At 35.1% G+C, this 14,321-nt stretch overlaps 2 protein-coding genes across 2 annotated transcripts; one reads left to right on the top strand and one right to left on the bottom strand.

Annotated features, from left to right (window-relative positions):
• The first annotated feature begins 545 nt into the window (after positions 1 to 545).
• On the top strand, positions 546 to 12,054 carry LOC107601792 (cilia- and flagella-associated protein 43-like). Its single transcript, XM_016294087.1, has 30 exons — positions 546 to 647; positions 876 to 992; positions 1,138 to 1,218; positions 1,332 to 1,480; positions 1,583 to 1,686; positions 2,092 to 2,241; positions 2,373 to 2,536; positions 2,629 to 2,796; positions 2,915 to 3,045; positions 3,190 to 3,244; positions 3,601 to 3,678; positions 3,779 to 3,904; positions 4,029 to 4,133; positions 4,284 to 4,400; positions 4,564 to 4,752; positions 4,925 to 5,131; positions 5,362 to 5,451; positions 6,156 to 6,236; positions 6,334 to 6,459; positions 6,810 to 6,929; positions 7,391 to 7,498; positions 7,734 to 7,820; positions 7,909 to 7,997; positions 8,098 to 8,302; positions 8,410 to 8,522; positions 8,610 to 8,769; positions 9,175 to 9,339; positions 9,603 to 9,683; positions 9,861 to 10,014; positions 11,869 to 12,054. Exons 1-30 carry the CDS (start codon positions 546 to 548, stop codon positions 12,042 to 12,044), a joined length of 3,798 nt encoding a protein of 1,265 aa, XP_016149573.1. The 3' UTR covers positions 12,045 to 12,054.
• A 117-nt stretch (positions 12,055 to 12,171) lies between these two features.
• Positions 12,172 to 13,324, bottom strand: LOC107601867 (swi5-dependent recombination DNA repair protein 1 homolog). The gene is made up of 3 exons (XM_016294199.1): positions 13,058 to 13,324; positions 12,576 to 12,881; positions 12,172 to 12,492 (listed from the first exon to the last, which is right to left on the bottom strand). The coding sequence occupies exons 1-3, from the start codon at positions 13,148 to 13,150 to the stop codon at positions 12,301 to 12,303; spliced, it is 591 nt and encodes a 196-aa protein (XP_016149685.1). The 5' UTR covers positions 13,151 to 13,324; the 3' UTR covers positions 12,172 to 12,300.
• Between the last annotated feature and the right edge of the window lie 997 nt (positions 13,325 to 14,321).

The following is a 14,321-nucleotide window of genomic DNA, read 5'->3' on the forward strand; positions in this document are numbered from 1 at the left end:
ACCAGTAGGATACAGCTTTGCTGCTAGGATAAAATGACACAAACGTAAGTCGTTAAATTAAACAACCTAACTATGTCAATTAAATATAATAGTAATTATTATTATTATTATTATTATTAATAATAACAATAATATTGTATTCGTCTCGTTTGTAGAGATATTTACAAAAATGTTCTCATCTAATCGTTGAAACTACCTAATAACATTAATAAAACATAAAATTATTAAAAAATAATGTGTGTGTAATAACAAAGAGCATAGAAGCAATATAATTTCTTTGGTAATATATGTACGATGTGTTATAGGTACCATACATATATGATGTGTACGATATGTTATTATATGATGTATATTTATAAAGGTTTATAATATTATTATTATATTATTATCATATAATATTATGATGATAATATTATAACATAATATATTATGTTTCTTATGTGTAGCATAAACTTAAAACAAATAAAATGAATATAATTGATACTATAATCAACATGAAATGTTTGTTACTCGAGTCCGCGTGCTATGGGTTGCTATGGGTTGCTATGGAAACAGACGCACGCTCAGAGGGTGGGGCTTTGGAGGAGGCAGCCTCGTCTATATGCTTTCCCCCCGATGGTGAGACACTGCTGATAGTTTCTAATACAGTAAGTGTTTATATTTTATGATGTTGGTGTATTTTTTATGATTCGTGTTAAAATAATATGAATGCAAAAATAGTTCTGTTATAATATACATTATATGAATATAATATCTAATTAATATTTTATTTAAAAATGTCATGATAAAAACTCACAAAATTCTTATAATGCAACACAATACAATAAAGACAATGCTGAGAAACATAGTTAATACATTTCGGTTTTGCTTCATAGGGCTGTGTTTACAGATTGAAACCACTACTGAATGATAACATTGTCAAAGTTCTGGATGTACTCTGTGGAGATTTTGTGGCTGTTGCTCCATTATACACTGACAGAAGCATTTGTTTGGTAAAAGAACATGTGGTGTCAATTGGTTAATTAATCACAATAAATATACTGATACATATAATAGTATAGTATTACAATATAAATATTAAAATACAATATATATATTATTGAAAATAATAAGACATCTGTATCTTCATTGTTGCAGTCAGTCAGAGAAGCAGGAGACGTACAGCTGTGGGCCCTGGATGATGGACTTTGCATGGGCTCCATCTCTCTGCAAATACATGTTAGTGCTATAATTAGGGATTCTGTACGACCTCACAGTAATAATTTTTCCCAAATCAGGTGAATAAGTTTGCTCTACTTAAATCTGTGTTATTTGATATGACTTTACTTCAGGTAACCAGTGTGGCATGCTGCCCCATAGCACAGTATGTTGTTGTAGGAACAGCCACTGGAGACGTTCTGTTTGTGGAAATGACCACAAAACAAAAACCCAGACTAGTTCACAGAGTTCATCTCTGCCATGTTCCTGTAGACCATTTGGTGTGAGTTTCACAGCACTGTGATTATTTGCTATCATATTTCTTGTGAATTGGGGCATTGTGAACTGAATGTTGAGAATACTGTATGTTATATTTGTTTAACAGGTTTGATCAAGGTGGCAACTTCTTAATCACAGGAGCATCAGACTCACGCATGTTTGTGCTGGACGCAAGGCCATCAAAAGGATTTGAAATTATTGGATGGATTGGTAAATCTCAGAATGACATTACTATTCAATTCTCTCTATTTTCTTTTTTAAATAAATGCTTACTTTTATTCAACGAGGATACTTTAAATTGATCAAAAGGTGACATTAAAGAAATTTCTATTTCAAATAAATTCTGTTCTATTGAATTGATTTATCAAAGAATCCTGAAAAAAATATATCATGAATTCCACAAAAAAGCAGCACTGATAATAATTAAAAGGTTCTTGATTTTAATAATATTTCACTATGTTACTGTTTTACTATATTTTTGATCACATGATAAAATAATTGGTGATTAAGAGGGTTCTTTAAAAAACATTCAAAAATCTTACCACCCCAAACTTTTGAACTGTGTCATATTTACATTTTATGCCTAAAGTTTAAAGTAATTTCACTTTCTTCCAGAGGCTCCAGGTGCCATTGTAAACCTATCCACTCAGTACCACACGGAAAGTAAACAGGTTAAAGTGCTGGTGTTATGCAGCAAGACCGAGAGAGAAATCAATGAGGGAAATGTGCTTCTGCTACTGACTTTGTTTGTGCAACAGCTTACAGGTATCAGGAAAACACAAAAACACACCATAATTGAGGCTGGCATGCAGAAAGCTTCTCTAAAACATAGGAGGACAAATGATAGACATTCAAAAATACCAGCACTCCTTCTCATAATGTTGTGCCACTTACAGACTCGTCAGGTTGTGTGGATGTCTATGGCTGTCTGTGTAAAGATGCCCTGCACAGCTGCCTATATGAGATCCCTCACGCTCTCTGCTCTTGTGTCCTGGCCATAAACAAGATATTTGGTTACTGCCAACAGAGAAAAGTCTTGCAAAGTTTCAGTATCCCTGAGGTGGTATAAGAAGAGACAACACCTATAGTCTGATGACAGTTTTATTTTGTGTTTTTGGCACTACTCCTAACTGCTTCTCCTGTGATATGCAGAGTGGAGTAAAGCCATCTAATGCACAGGAAGCAGTTCACCTGATCCTAGAGAAGGAGGCAGGGGGCCATTTACAGAGTCCTGCTTTTCTACAGCTCTCTCCACATCAAAGCTGGCTAGCAACAGTTGGCAGGGACGGACTGCTGCGCATTTGTGAGATCTCAACAATGGTATTGTTGTTAAAACCAATCTCTACAAGTTCATCCATGTTTATGAGTACTGGGCTAGGAGAAACATATTTAGGAAATATCTGATGAGTATGTAAATGTGCATACTTTTGACATGCAGGACAGGTATGTGCAGCTGCAGTGCCACTCATGTTGGCAGGGTGGAGTCGGATCTGTTTGTTTCACCCCAGACAGTCAGACCCTCATCACCTCGGGCCTGAGGGATGGCTCACTTGTCTGCAGCAGGCTCAGGTGAGCTCAGGGCTCTCAAAAAATATTAAACAAACAAATATTACTATGATCTATAGCAATATTTTCTCTCTCTGGTAGTTTAAAAATGCCCTTGAAGCTGGACCTGAAGCATTTTTGTTTTTACAATGCATTCAAATTTAACAGGTTAAAGCTTTCTGGGGCCGGCAAAACAAATGCAGCTAACCAGTATGCTCAGTCAGTTGCAGGATCATGTGACACTGAAGACTGGAGTAATGGCTGCTGAAAATATTGTTTGCCATTACAGAAATATGTTAACATTTGTTTTAAATATATTAAAATAGACAATTATTTTTAATTGTAAAAATATTTCACAATATTTCTGGTTTACTATATTTTTCGATCAAATAAATACAGTCTTGGAAGGAGACTTATTTCAAAAAGATTTTTTTTTTAATCTTACCAATCCCAAACTTTTGAAAGATTGTTATGATATTGGTTTCCACAAAAATCAAGCATCTTATCTGAGTGAGAAATAGAATAATTGAAAGATAATACATTAATAATAAGATCATGACTCCAGTGGTTTCCAAACAGGTTCTTCAAGAAGAGACCCAGCAGTATGCAGAGACCAAAAAGAACCTAAGAAAAAACATCAAAGTTCTTCGTGACACAGTAAGAGAAAGGATCGTCCTCTCTTTCATATTATTGTTTCCATACCTAAAACACATTTGAAGTTGAAAGGTTAATCTTTATTGTCTCTGGATCATTCCAGATCAAAGCAATGATGCAAGAGAATGAGAGCCTGCCAGACATGGAGAAACTTGGGCACCAGGAATTTAACCTAGATGTGGAAGAGCAACAGAGGATGCAGCTCGAGGGAAAACAGGAAGTTACCAGGGTAAACATGGCTATTTACAGATGATGAAGAGCAGATTAATTACACATCTTCTGTAAAAACAAGCTCTTCAGTTTATATAGGGTTTTTTCCTACTTTATTCAGATGTTTATTTATGTTGCTTAAGGTGAAGAAAGAGATCGAGATGGAGAATCTGGCTAAGTGCTATCAGAGGGAGATCCTGAAGAAAGAATGCTGGGATTCCATGCAAGTCAAAGGCAAAGCCATTAAGGTCTCTAGTCTAAAAAGAAAGTCGATTTTATGTAGGGGGAAAAAATGTAATAATATCCACATCCATCGATTTCACCTGGCTTACCCGGAACTAGAAATGCTATACAGCTGTCAAGTGTCAGTGTCTTTGTGTACGTTTTGTTGCCCTCAGGCCTTTCATTCAGAAAATGAGGTGAAGAACTACCCCATGAAGGAACGCACTGAAAAAGAACTCGAAGAGCTTCAAAGGATTGAGACCATGAGGCAGATTGAACAGGAAAATTCACAAGTATGTGTACAGTGTGTTACCAAAACAATAATGAGTCAGCTGTTGGAAAAGATTCCTCCATAGCAACCAAAGCCTTAGAAAAGATTCTGAACATATAGTAGCGCACCTTGATTCAGTGCTTGTTTCTCTTATTTGACACAAATAATATGAATATGCTTCATAGCTTCAAGAGATGATTTTAAACACAATCTCTGGAGACAAAGAGCAAGAAGAGGCAGAGGACAGTAAGACCGAGAGTCCTGCTCTAACTGGCAGTCTGAGTGCTCTGTATGGAGGTGTCAATCCTCATCTCTACAGCCAGTTTAACTTACACATCAGAGAGCAGAAAATCAACCAAATCACCTTGCTAAAGGTGATGACTTCTCTTGTTTATACTTTGATACATGAACTTAATGTTTTATGTTTCATTTGGGTGTTGGCATCCCTTTTTGAGTACAGAAAAGGTTTAAACAGTGAAAATGGGGTCATACAGTATGGTCTACCACTACCGTTCATTTGATATATTTCATGGTTGTTTAATGAAGGATGTTATCTACAAAGTGAAGAGCACATTCAACAAAAAATTTGAGGCAGTTTACAAGCAGAAGGAACAGGAAATCTACCGTCTTAGAGAGAAGAACAAGCGTATTTCTGAGATTATGAGCGAGCTGGACCTCAGTGAGACCCTGTGGGAGCCTAGTCTCACGGATAATGAGTGTCCTGAGAGAGCTCTTACTGTGACTGACTCCGAGGTAACACAGCCAGTCTCTATATACGATTTTTTTTTTAAATCTAAGGTTAATCCAGGATTTATCTCACCTTTATTGGTCTAACAAGTCTGAACATAGACCTATTTGTAATCTTTCAAACTGACAGTTTTTATATCATTTAATTGATTGTAATTATGTAATCAAATTATGGCAAACACTGATTTATTATTTTGAACTATGGGCCTGACAGACAAATGTGTGTGTGTTTTTAGATCAAGGTTGAGAAATACCTCACCCCTGAGCAAAAAGAAAAAGAAGAACAGCTAAGAGAGGAAGATAAACAGCAAAGACTTGCAGCCAAGGTATAACATTGCTGTACCTCACAACAGATGTGCTTTTAACCACACATCTTACAGCACATTTTAACATAAATCACTGAATTTTTAATCTATTAATTATATATTAATGTATAATTACACCAGATTTACACCAAACGTTTAAACAAAAGTGTACATTAATGTATAAACTTTTTCATTTGTATATATATATATATATATATATATATATACTTTTTTATTACCAAGAATGCATTCAATTGATCAAAAAGGGACATTTATTATATTACAAAATATTGAACTTTCTATTCATCTTATGTATCACAGTATCAACAATAACATTAAGCAACTGTTTTCAAATGTAATAATAATAAGAAATGCTTCTTGAGCACCAAATCAGCATATTAGAATTATTTCAGAAGGATAATTGGACACTGACTGGCTGCTGAAAATGTAGCTTTGCCATCACAGAAATATGTTACATTTTAAAATATATTAAAATAGAAAAACGTTATTTTAAATTGTAATGATATTTAGCAATTTATTTTGATCAAATAAATGCAGACTTGGTGAGAATAAGAGACTTTTGAACTTTTAAAAAGTAGTGTAGTATATATAATGCATTAAACTGAAATATGAAAGCTGTCTTATATAGGCAGAAACTGTAACATAGATATATCAGTTTGTCTCATGCTGTAGATGACAACAACTGTTCTGCATTTTCAATGCAGTCTGACAACATGAGAGATCAAGCGCTCAGTGTCATGATGGGTGGAGTTCTGGAGCTTAAAAAAGAGGATGTGCTGAGGATGGTGAGCAGAATGAATCTTACTGGAATGCATAAACTTACTTACCAAAAATAAGATAAAGGCAGGGCAAAGTAACATTCAAAATATGCTTATCTTACAGGAAGTACCTCAGCCTGAGTTCATGTCTAGACCTGAGGTACAGTGGACAGAAGAAGAGAGAAAGAGCTTCAAAGAGTTTGAGAAAAAAGCAAAGGAGCTCAGTGAGGAGAAAGAGAAATACAGAAAAGTATGACTTTGATAACACCTTACAGGGATACTTCATCCAAAATTCTATAGGTTTTAACTGTCAGGCTTCAAAAATGAAAACAAAGACACCAAAGTGGTCTTTCAACGCATATACTGTATTACAAATCATCTGATACCATCCAATAACTTTTTTTGTGAGAAACAGACATCACAAAGTCTTGTTAGCAAAATGTACTGCTCTAAAATATGTCACAGTAAATGCGAAAACCAATTGTGCTTGGCATTATTAATGTCAAATCTGCATATTTGGGTGAACTGTTCTTATTATCAATCACTCCCTTCCATTTCCAATCATTTTAACATGGTGGCCCCCTTTTCCTGTTTCTTTAGACGTTAGAGACAGAAATGAAGAAACTGCTGACTTCTATTAAAGAGGCTACTCAGATGTTTGATGAAAAACTCACAAAGCTGTTTGAGAGGAAAGTGAAATCAGAGATGGTCATATACCAAGTAAGATGATACAGTTGGACCTCATGTCACCTATTCAGGGGCCTTTTGTGTACAGTCACATAATTGTAGTTATGTAACAGTAACTGCACATCTAATACTAATATATATAATTACAATATATATATATATATATTGTAATATAATTATAGGTATATTACAATAGACAAATTTGTATGTACAGGTTTATTATTGCACATAATATACCTGTACATACAAAATTGTCTATTGTAATATACCTGTAGGTACAATATTATCAATTTGTATATTGTTATTCCTTATTTACTTATTCAATTTTTATTCTTTTATTATCTGCGTTTTGTCTTGTCACTGTCATTCTGTTGCACTGTGGAAGCTTCTGTCATGAAAACAAATTCCTCGTATGTGTAAACATACCTGGCAATAAAGCTCATTCTGACTCTGATTCAAATTCCGATTATAGATTGTGAGTTTTTATCTTTCAGGAGGAGCTCAAGATTACAAATCTGGTTCACTCCATTCAAACCGAAGAAGAGATCCTAAGCAGAGAGAAACAGATGAGTCTTAAACTTGAAAAGGCACGAATTGTAAAGGTGATCTATAGATATTCTATCTTTTATCTTTTTTTCAGCCTTGCTGTTGTCTGTTCACAGTAACTCTATATAACGTGATAAATTGGTAGTTATAACACGAGACAATTATAATGTTCCTGATGATGAGACAAAAATTTCATGCAAGAACAAACTTGTGTGGCACGCTAATCCGTTCCTGTGAGACTGATTGTTTTGCACATGTTGAAGTGTATGAATCACTTCTCTTTCCTGTTAGAATGAAATTGGGGAGGAATTGAAAAAACACAAGGAGACTGTTGATGAGTTTAGAGAGGAGTATGATATCACAGGGACTGAGGACAAAGTAAGATTATGAACATGTTTGCATATACAAATCCATAATGTTCTCACCAAGAAAGTATAATTTAATAAATAATTTGCATTTTTTTAAGCTTCTTGACAAAGGATTTCGCAAAGAGTTTTTTGACGTTCCAGGACAAATAATTGACCAGCTCTATAAGCTTTACAAACGCAGACCAAGGTATTATTTCAGAGGAGTTACAACTTCATAAGACACGTGCATAAGACATGTGATTGTCTGACTAGTTACCTTTGAAAACAGTGATGGTGTTGTTTAACAGGGTCCAGAGGATAAAAACACAGACTGAAAATAACCAGTTTAAAGAGGGAGCACTATTGGGAACTGCACCATCTGATGGACTGTCTCTGATGATGAAGGCCATGGAAGAATTGGACGCACCAGAGAACATGCCGGAAGGATTAGATCCGTTTGTGTGGGAGAGGTTTTGCCTGGCCAGACGGGCCAAAGTGGAAAGTGAACAAAAGGTGAGAATGGGTAGAGAGAGCACAAATGTGCTAGAAGTCACCCAAATCACATCTTGTAGCCATGTTCGTCAAAATCCAAAATTGCCTTGTAACGTTGACTCCTGTAGGTCAAACTAAAAGCATTGACCCTGGCGGAGATGCAGGCTTTTCTTCAGAGGAGAACAGATGAGGACGAGAAAGCTCAGCTTGAAATAAAAAATCTGATTGATGAACTCAATAGGTGAGGAAACAGTTGGTTATAAAAATGAAAGCGCACTGGGTATAGGATGTTATCGTGTATCCATGACCATTATTATTATTGTCCTAGCATCTGTGAAGAAAAGATGAGGTTTCGACTAGACAGTATGGTGCAGATCGTTCTACAGCAAGGTCAGGTGGAGGTGGAGGCTGGAGACTTCATTGCTGATTTTACTAATGCTTTGCTAATACATCGCAAAGTAACTGAGGACCTCAACAGCGCCATCAGGGTACACAGAATTACTCATCTTTCTCTTCATTTCAATTTTGCTCACACTATAAATCATTATGGTCTTACTCATAATCAGTGCGCATCCATTTTAATATTGCTGATTGTTTCTGTGCATTAACCAGAAACTAAGCACAAAACGAAATCTGGACAATCATCATCAATGGCAGTTTGTACTAGAAATAAATGAAGTGCGTAAATTGACACATAAAGACCAATAGTTGATTAAATGAAATTTAGACTATTTCAACAAATAAAAACTATTGATCAAACACAATGGCATTTTTGATCATATTTTATCACGAGAGTTTCAGTTATTGTTTTTATTTAAATACTGTATTCTCAATTTGAGGTTAATTTGACTTGAATGATCAAATAACTTATCTATTACATTCTTATCTGTCAGGCTTTAGGAGATCAGAAGATCGCCAGCATGGTGGAGTGTAAAGACTTCCGCAAAGGAATCATACAGCAGGAGTGGGATCACAGGAGAATGAGAATGCAGCTGGAGGATCTCAGCAATAAAGCAAGAGACATACAGACCCTGCGCATCACTCAGGAGATTCAAGATGTATGTACTGTATAGATTTTATCTGTAGTCTTTCATTTAAAGTAATATTGCTTGAAATAATCTTCATTCATTTAGTGTCTTTTACCTTACAGGTATAAGATTGACAAAGTAAGCTAATGAAAATTGAAAAAGGATGATTTAACCGATTTAAGATAAGAAGATACTATGGCTCAGGACTACCTTTGTCTTTGCTTCAAAGTGAAATTGAATGAAATATTATTGCAATTACAAATATTTCTTTCTTTGTGTTTTTCTCACATCAGTACCTAAACGAAACCAGTAATGACAACAGGGTGTCAAAGCAGCTCACAACTCTGGAGACGACCCTTGATTTACAGAAAACGGTAAACTTGCTCATAACTGTTTAAGTGCATAGCAAAGATATTAGGCACAGAGTAACTTTTCCAGACGCATATTTCTCAGCACAGGTGTTCCTTTGTTGTAAATTCAATCTGGATGATTACATGAATCAAATTAATTGACTTGATATAAAAGTTTGGTTTGTTTCACTATTTGCCCAGACTCATCAAAAGAAAGTTGAGGCTTGCAAGAAACAGATAAAGCACCTGGACAGACAAGGTGTGCAAATGCAAGAGAAGAGCACAGCCCTCGACTTGAAAGTGGCTGACATGGAGATAACTGTTGCAGAGAGAAGAAATATTTACGAGGCTGTTGGTAACTGACTTTATATCTTGTCCCATTAAAGAAGCAATTAGTTTTTTTTAGCAAAAATAGACTACTTTGTAGTTTAGAGAACAATGGGCCTTATTCATGAAACGTGAGGAGAGATTTCTATGTTAATCATTCATTAATGCATTCTTACACAGGGCTACACTACTGTTTAAAAAATATTTTTTTTAAAGTAATTAATACTTTTACATTTAGTCATTTAGCAGACGCTTTTATCCAAAGCGACTTACAAACGAGGACAATGTAACATTTTTTCTTTATAGGGTTTCAGTAAATATAAACTGATGTACATATTATACATATTGTACATATTATTATTAAGCAACGACACATTAACCTGATCAAAAGTGACAGTAAAGACATTTAAAATGTTACACAAGATTTATATTTCAAATAAGGCAATGCAAGGCCAGGCACAGCACATTTATTTCTAATGCATATTTAAAAACAGCCAAAGCTGACCAAAGTGCTGCACATAAATACTAGCAAAATAAAACAACACATAAGACTAACAAAAAAAAACAAAAAAATTTGTTGCATAGGCATGGTGCAGCCACTGAAAAATCACCTTTTAACTTTTAACAAACGGGACCTTGGGCATGGTCAGCATCAACCTAACTGAGGGCCTTAAAGGCACATTATGTAATTTTCGCAGCTGGAGGGGCGTATAAGATTTATATTTCAAATAAGGCAATGCAAGGCCAGGCACAGCACATTTATTTCTAATGCATATTTAAAAACAGCCAAAGCTGACCAAAGTGCTGCACATAAATACTAGCAAAAAAAAACAACACATAAGACTAACAAAAAAAAACAAAAAAATTTGTTGCATAGGCATGGTGCAGCCACTGAAAAATCACCTTTTAACTTTTAACAAACGGGACCTTGGGCATGGTCAGCATCAACCTAACTGAGGGCCTTAAAGGCACATTATGTAATTTTCGCAGCTGGAGGGGAGTAGTTTGATGACCCTGTGACTGAGTGTGGAATCATGGGAATTGTGGTCTTCATCCCCACAGCCAATGCAATCCGACAGGACTCGGGCAGAAAACATGTTCATGTGAAGTGCTGTGCTGTGGTGCATATATATATATATATATATAGAATATACTGAAATAAATTCGTTTATATATTTTAAGAGAGTTACCAACGGGTATGTTTAAGGTTAGGAGTTGGCTAGGACAATAATTAAGTGTATACAATTAAACAACTACATATTTTCTTAAATAAAAATAATAATAACATACAACACCCAGGTACAATGAGTTGCAGTAATCAAGCCTAGAGGACACAAAAGCATGAATCACTGTCTCAAGAAATAAATGCTTATTTCTTTAACTTTCTATTCATCAAAGATTCCTAGGGGAAAAAACACTATCACAGTTTCCACAATAATAGTAAGCAGCGCATTTGCTTTGAACATTGACAATATAAAAAATGTTTCTTAAGCACCACATCAGAATATTAGAATGATTTATGAACAATCATGTGTGGCTAAAGACTGAAGTAACGGTTCTGCTGAAAGTTCAGTTTCACCACAACAGGAAAAAAATACATTTTAAAATATATTCAAATAGAAAAGTAATATTTAAATTCTAATAATATTTCACAGTATTACTGATCAAATAAATGCAGCCTTGGTGAGCATAAGAGACTTTTTTAAATGTTAAAAAACCTTTTGAACAGCAGGGTAAACTGAACCATTGAATTACATGATTTTTAAATAAATAATAATAATAAAAACAGTATGTTTTGTAATTTACATTCTGCTGAGGGTTCATGAATAAGGCCCAATAACTTTCATTTATATTTACTTATTCACAAAATGTTGTTATCCAGCAATGGGAGATAACCAGGAGACAGAGGCAGAGAAGAACTACCAAGACATCATCTTGAGAAAGAAGCTGTTGAACATAGCTGGAGCACAATCTGAAGAGATACTCACACTGCAAACGGAGGTTGAGAAGCTGCGTATGAAGAACTTCCCATCTCTTTCTCAACTAAACTACAACTGATTCCGGATACATAAATGAGATTTATTATAACAGCTTTTGGTTGAAATTTTTAATTATTCAAATACATAGATGTGACATGAGAACACAAGAAAAATGTGTAATAAATAACAAGAAAGTTTAATAAACCTAACAAAATTCACAATGTCTTTTATCGGTTCCACATATAATCTGAATGTACTGATGAACAACCTTTTCTGAAAAGGCTTCTTACAACCCATTTACATATAATCAATAAAAGAATCCAATACAATGAATTTCAGTTGTCTGTGAAGTCTTCCTCTGTCCTGTCAAAGTGCAGTATCTTGTCATCTAACCCCAAACTGTCTATAAGCTGAGAAAGACTGACTTGTTTTCCCTCTGAGGGTAATTCACTCTGTAATTCACACAGCACAGACTGAGCACAGGATCTCCATTTGTCTATGAGTCTCTGTAGCTGGGTCAGGTCATTCTATGAGAAAAGACAAAGCAAAGAAAGAAAAACTCCTAGAACATCATCCTTTGGCAATACTTGACTTAGAAATAGATGTTTACCTTTGTTCTATACATCTTGGCCATCTTTAATCTTCGCAAGGTTTCTGATTTCTCCTTCACTGCTTTTCTTAGCTCTTCACATTGCTGAATCAAGTGCTTTTGTGCAGGCTCAGCTGTGTGATGTGAACAGTCTCTTTGCTCCCTCATATCATTCCGATGGACATCAGTATCGGCCTCTCTGTCTCCCGGTTGTGAGGTCTGTGGTTGACTGTCATCTTCTATTTTAAGGCGTTTAACCACACTGAGGGGGGATCTGAATGAGTGGCGTGATCTTTTTAACTTCTCCTTCAGTGAGGAACTCATGGGCTAAAGGAAAAATGTCAACAAAATATTAACAATGCTCGTGTGATTCTAGACAGTGATTATGTTTTTGTGAAAAACAAGGCCTTTCCATTTTTGAACGTGGTGTATCTAACGTTACTCTTTGCTAATGTTAAGCATCATCTGAAAATATTAGCTATCAAAAAGGCAATAAGATGTACCTTGTTAGCGCTTGACCTGCTTGAAGAAGAAGTCTGAGATGTATTTGGTGTATTTTCATTAGCTGGTGTCAGTTTTATCGGAGTTGTCTCCATGATTCACACCACATAAGGTCGCTATGAAGAGGCGAAAACGGCTACATAACCCTAAAGTGAACAGGGTACTATTCACGTTTCTTCTGGCGTAAAAATACAATCGGAAGTAAATAGGATCTTTACAGCTGTAAAGTTATCTTCTTCTTCTTCTTCTTCTTCTTCTTCTTCTTCTTCTTGGTGTTTAATGGCGGATGGCATACAACTTTTAGGTGCATTACCGCCACCTACTGATCAGGACCGTACTCTTCACTAAATTCTATTACATAATCCACTGTCCTTTAAATAACGCATTAAAAATTTTAAGTTTTTATCCCCTGATTTATTCCCCAAAATGTTCATCAAATTAAGATTTTCTTTATTTTCCTTGAGGACATCAATCAGTATCTTTCTTTCCTTTTCCGTATCTTGGACACTTCATTATAACATGCTCTACATTTTCCTCCATATTACAATATTCACATTTTCCAGTTTCATGCCTCCCCATTCTCTTTAAACTGCTATTAAGAGCAGTATGGCCAAATCTAAGCCTTGAGATTACAGTTTCCTCACGTCTATTTCTTCCTGTTACTCTGTACTTACCAACAATTCTTTGAACGCTATACAACCATCTCCCTGTTCTTTCTTCTTCCCAATATTTCTGCCATCTATTCTTCACATGTTGCTTGATTACACACTTCATTTCACTCTTACCATACTTTATCTGCATATCTATGTCTACTTTCTTTGTTGCTTCCTTTGCATTTTCATCTGCTAACTCATTCCCTTTTACTCCCACATGCGCTGGTACCCAACAGAAAGCTACAGAAATTCCCATCATCTGGATCCTATATATTGTTTGAAGAATCTCAATCATTATATCTGCTCTGCTCTCTGAATGACATGTTTTAATTGTAATTAAAGATGAACTTGAATCAGAACATATGAGTGTCCACATTGGCTTATGTTCCTCCACCCATTGCAATGCCAGTAAAATTGCAATAATTTCACCAGTGTAAATTGACAAATTATCTGTGATTCTTTTACTGACTTTCACATTAAATTCTGGGATACTAAATGCCACACCTACTTTGTCTTCCATATTTTTCGATGCATCAGAATATATTTGAACATAACCATAATAATTTTCATGAATGTACTTATGTGCTATTTGAGCATTTGATTTGAACTTATC

This window comes from Sinocyclocheilus grahami, unplaced genomic scaffold (genome assembly GCF_001515645.1).
Source record: "Sinocyclocheilus grahami isolate Dianchi unplaced genomic scaffold, SAMN03320097.WGS_v1.1 scaffold313.1, whole genome shotgun sequence".
Classification (NCBI taxonomy): domain Eukaryota; kingdom Metazoa; phylum Chordata; class Actinopteri; order Cypriniformes; family Cyprinidae; genus Sinocyclocheilus; species Sinocyclocheilus grahami.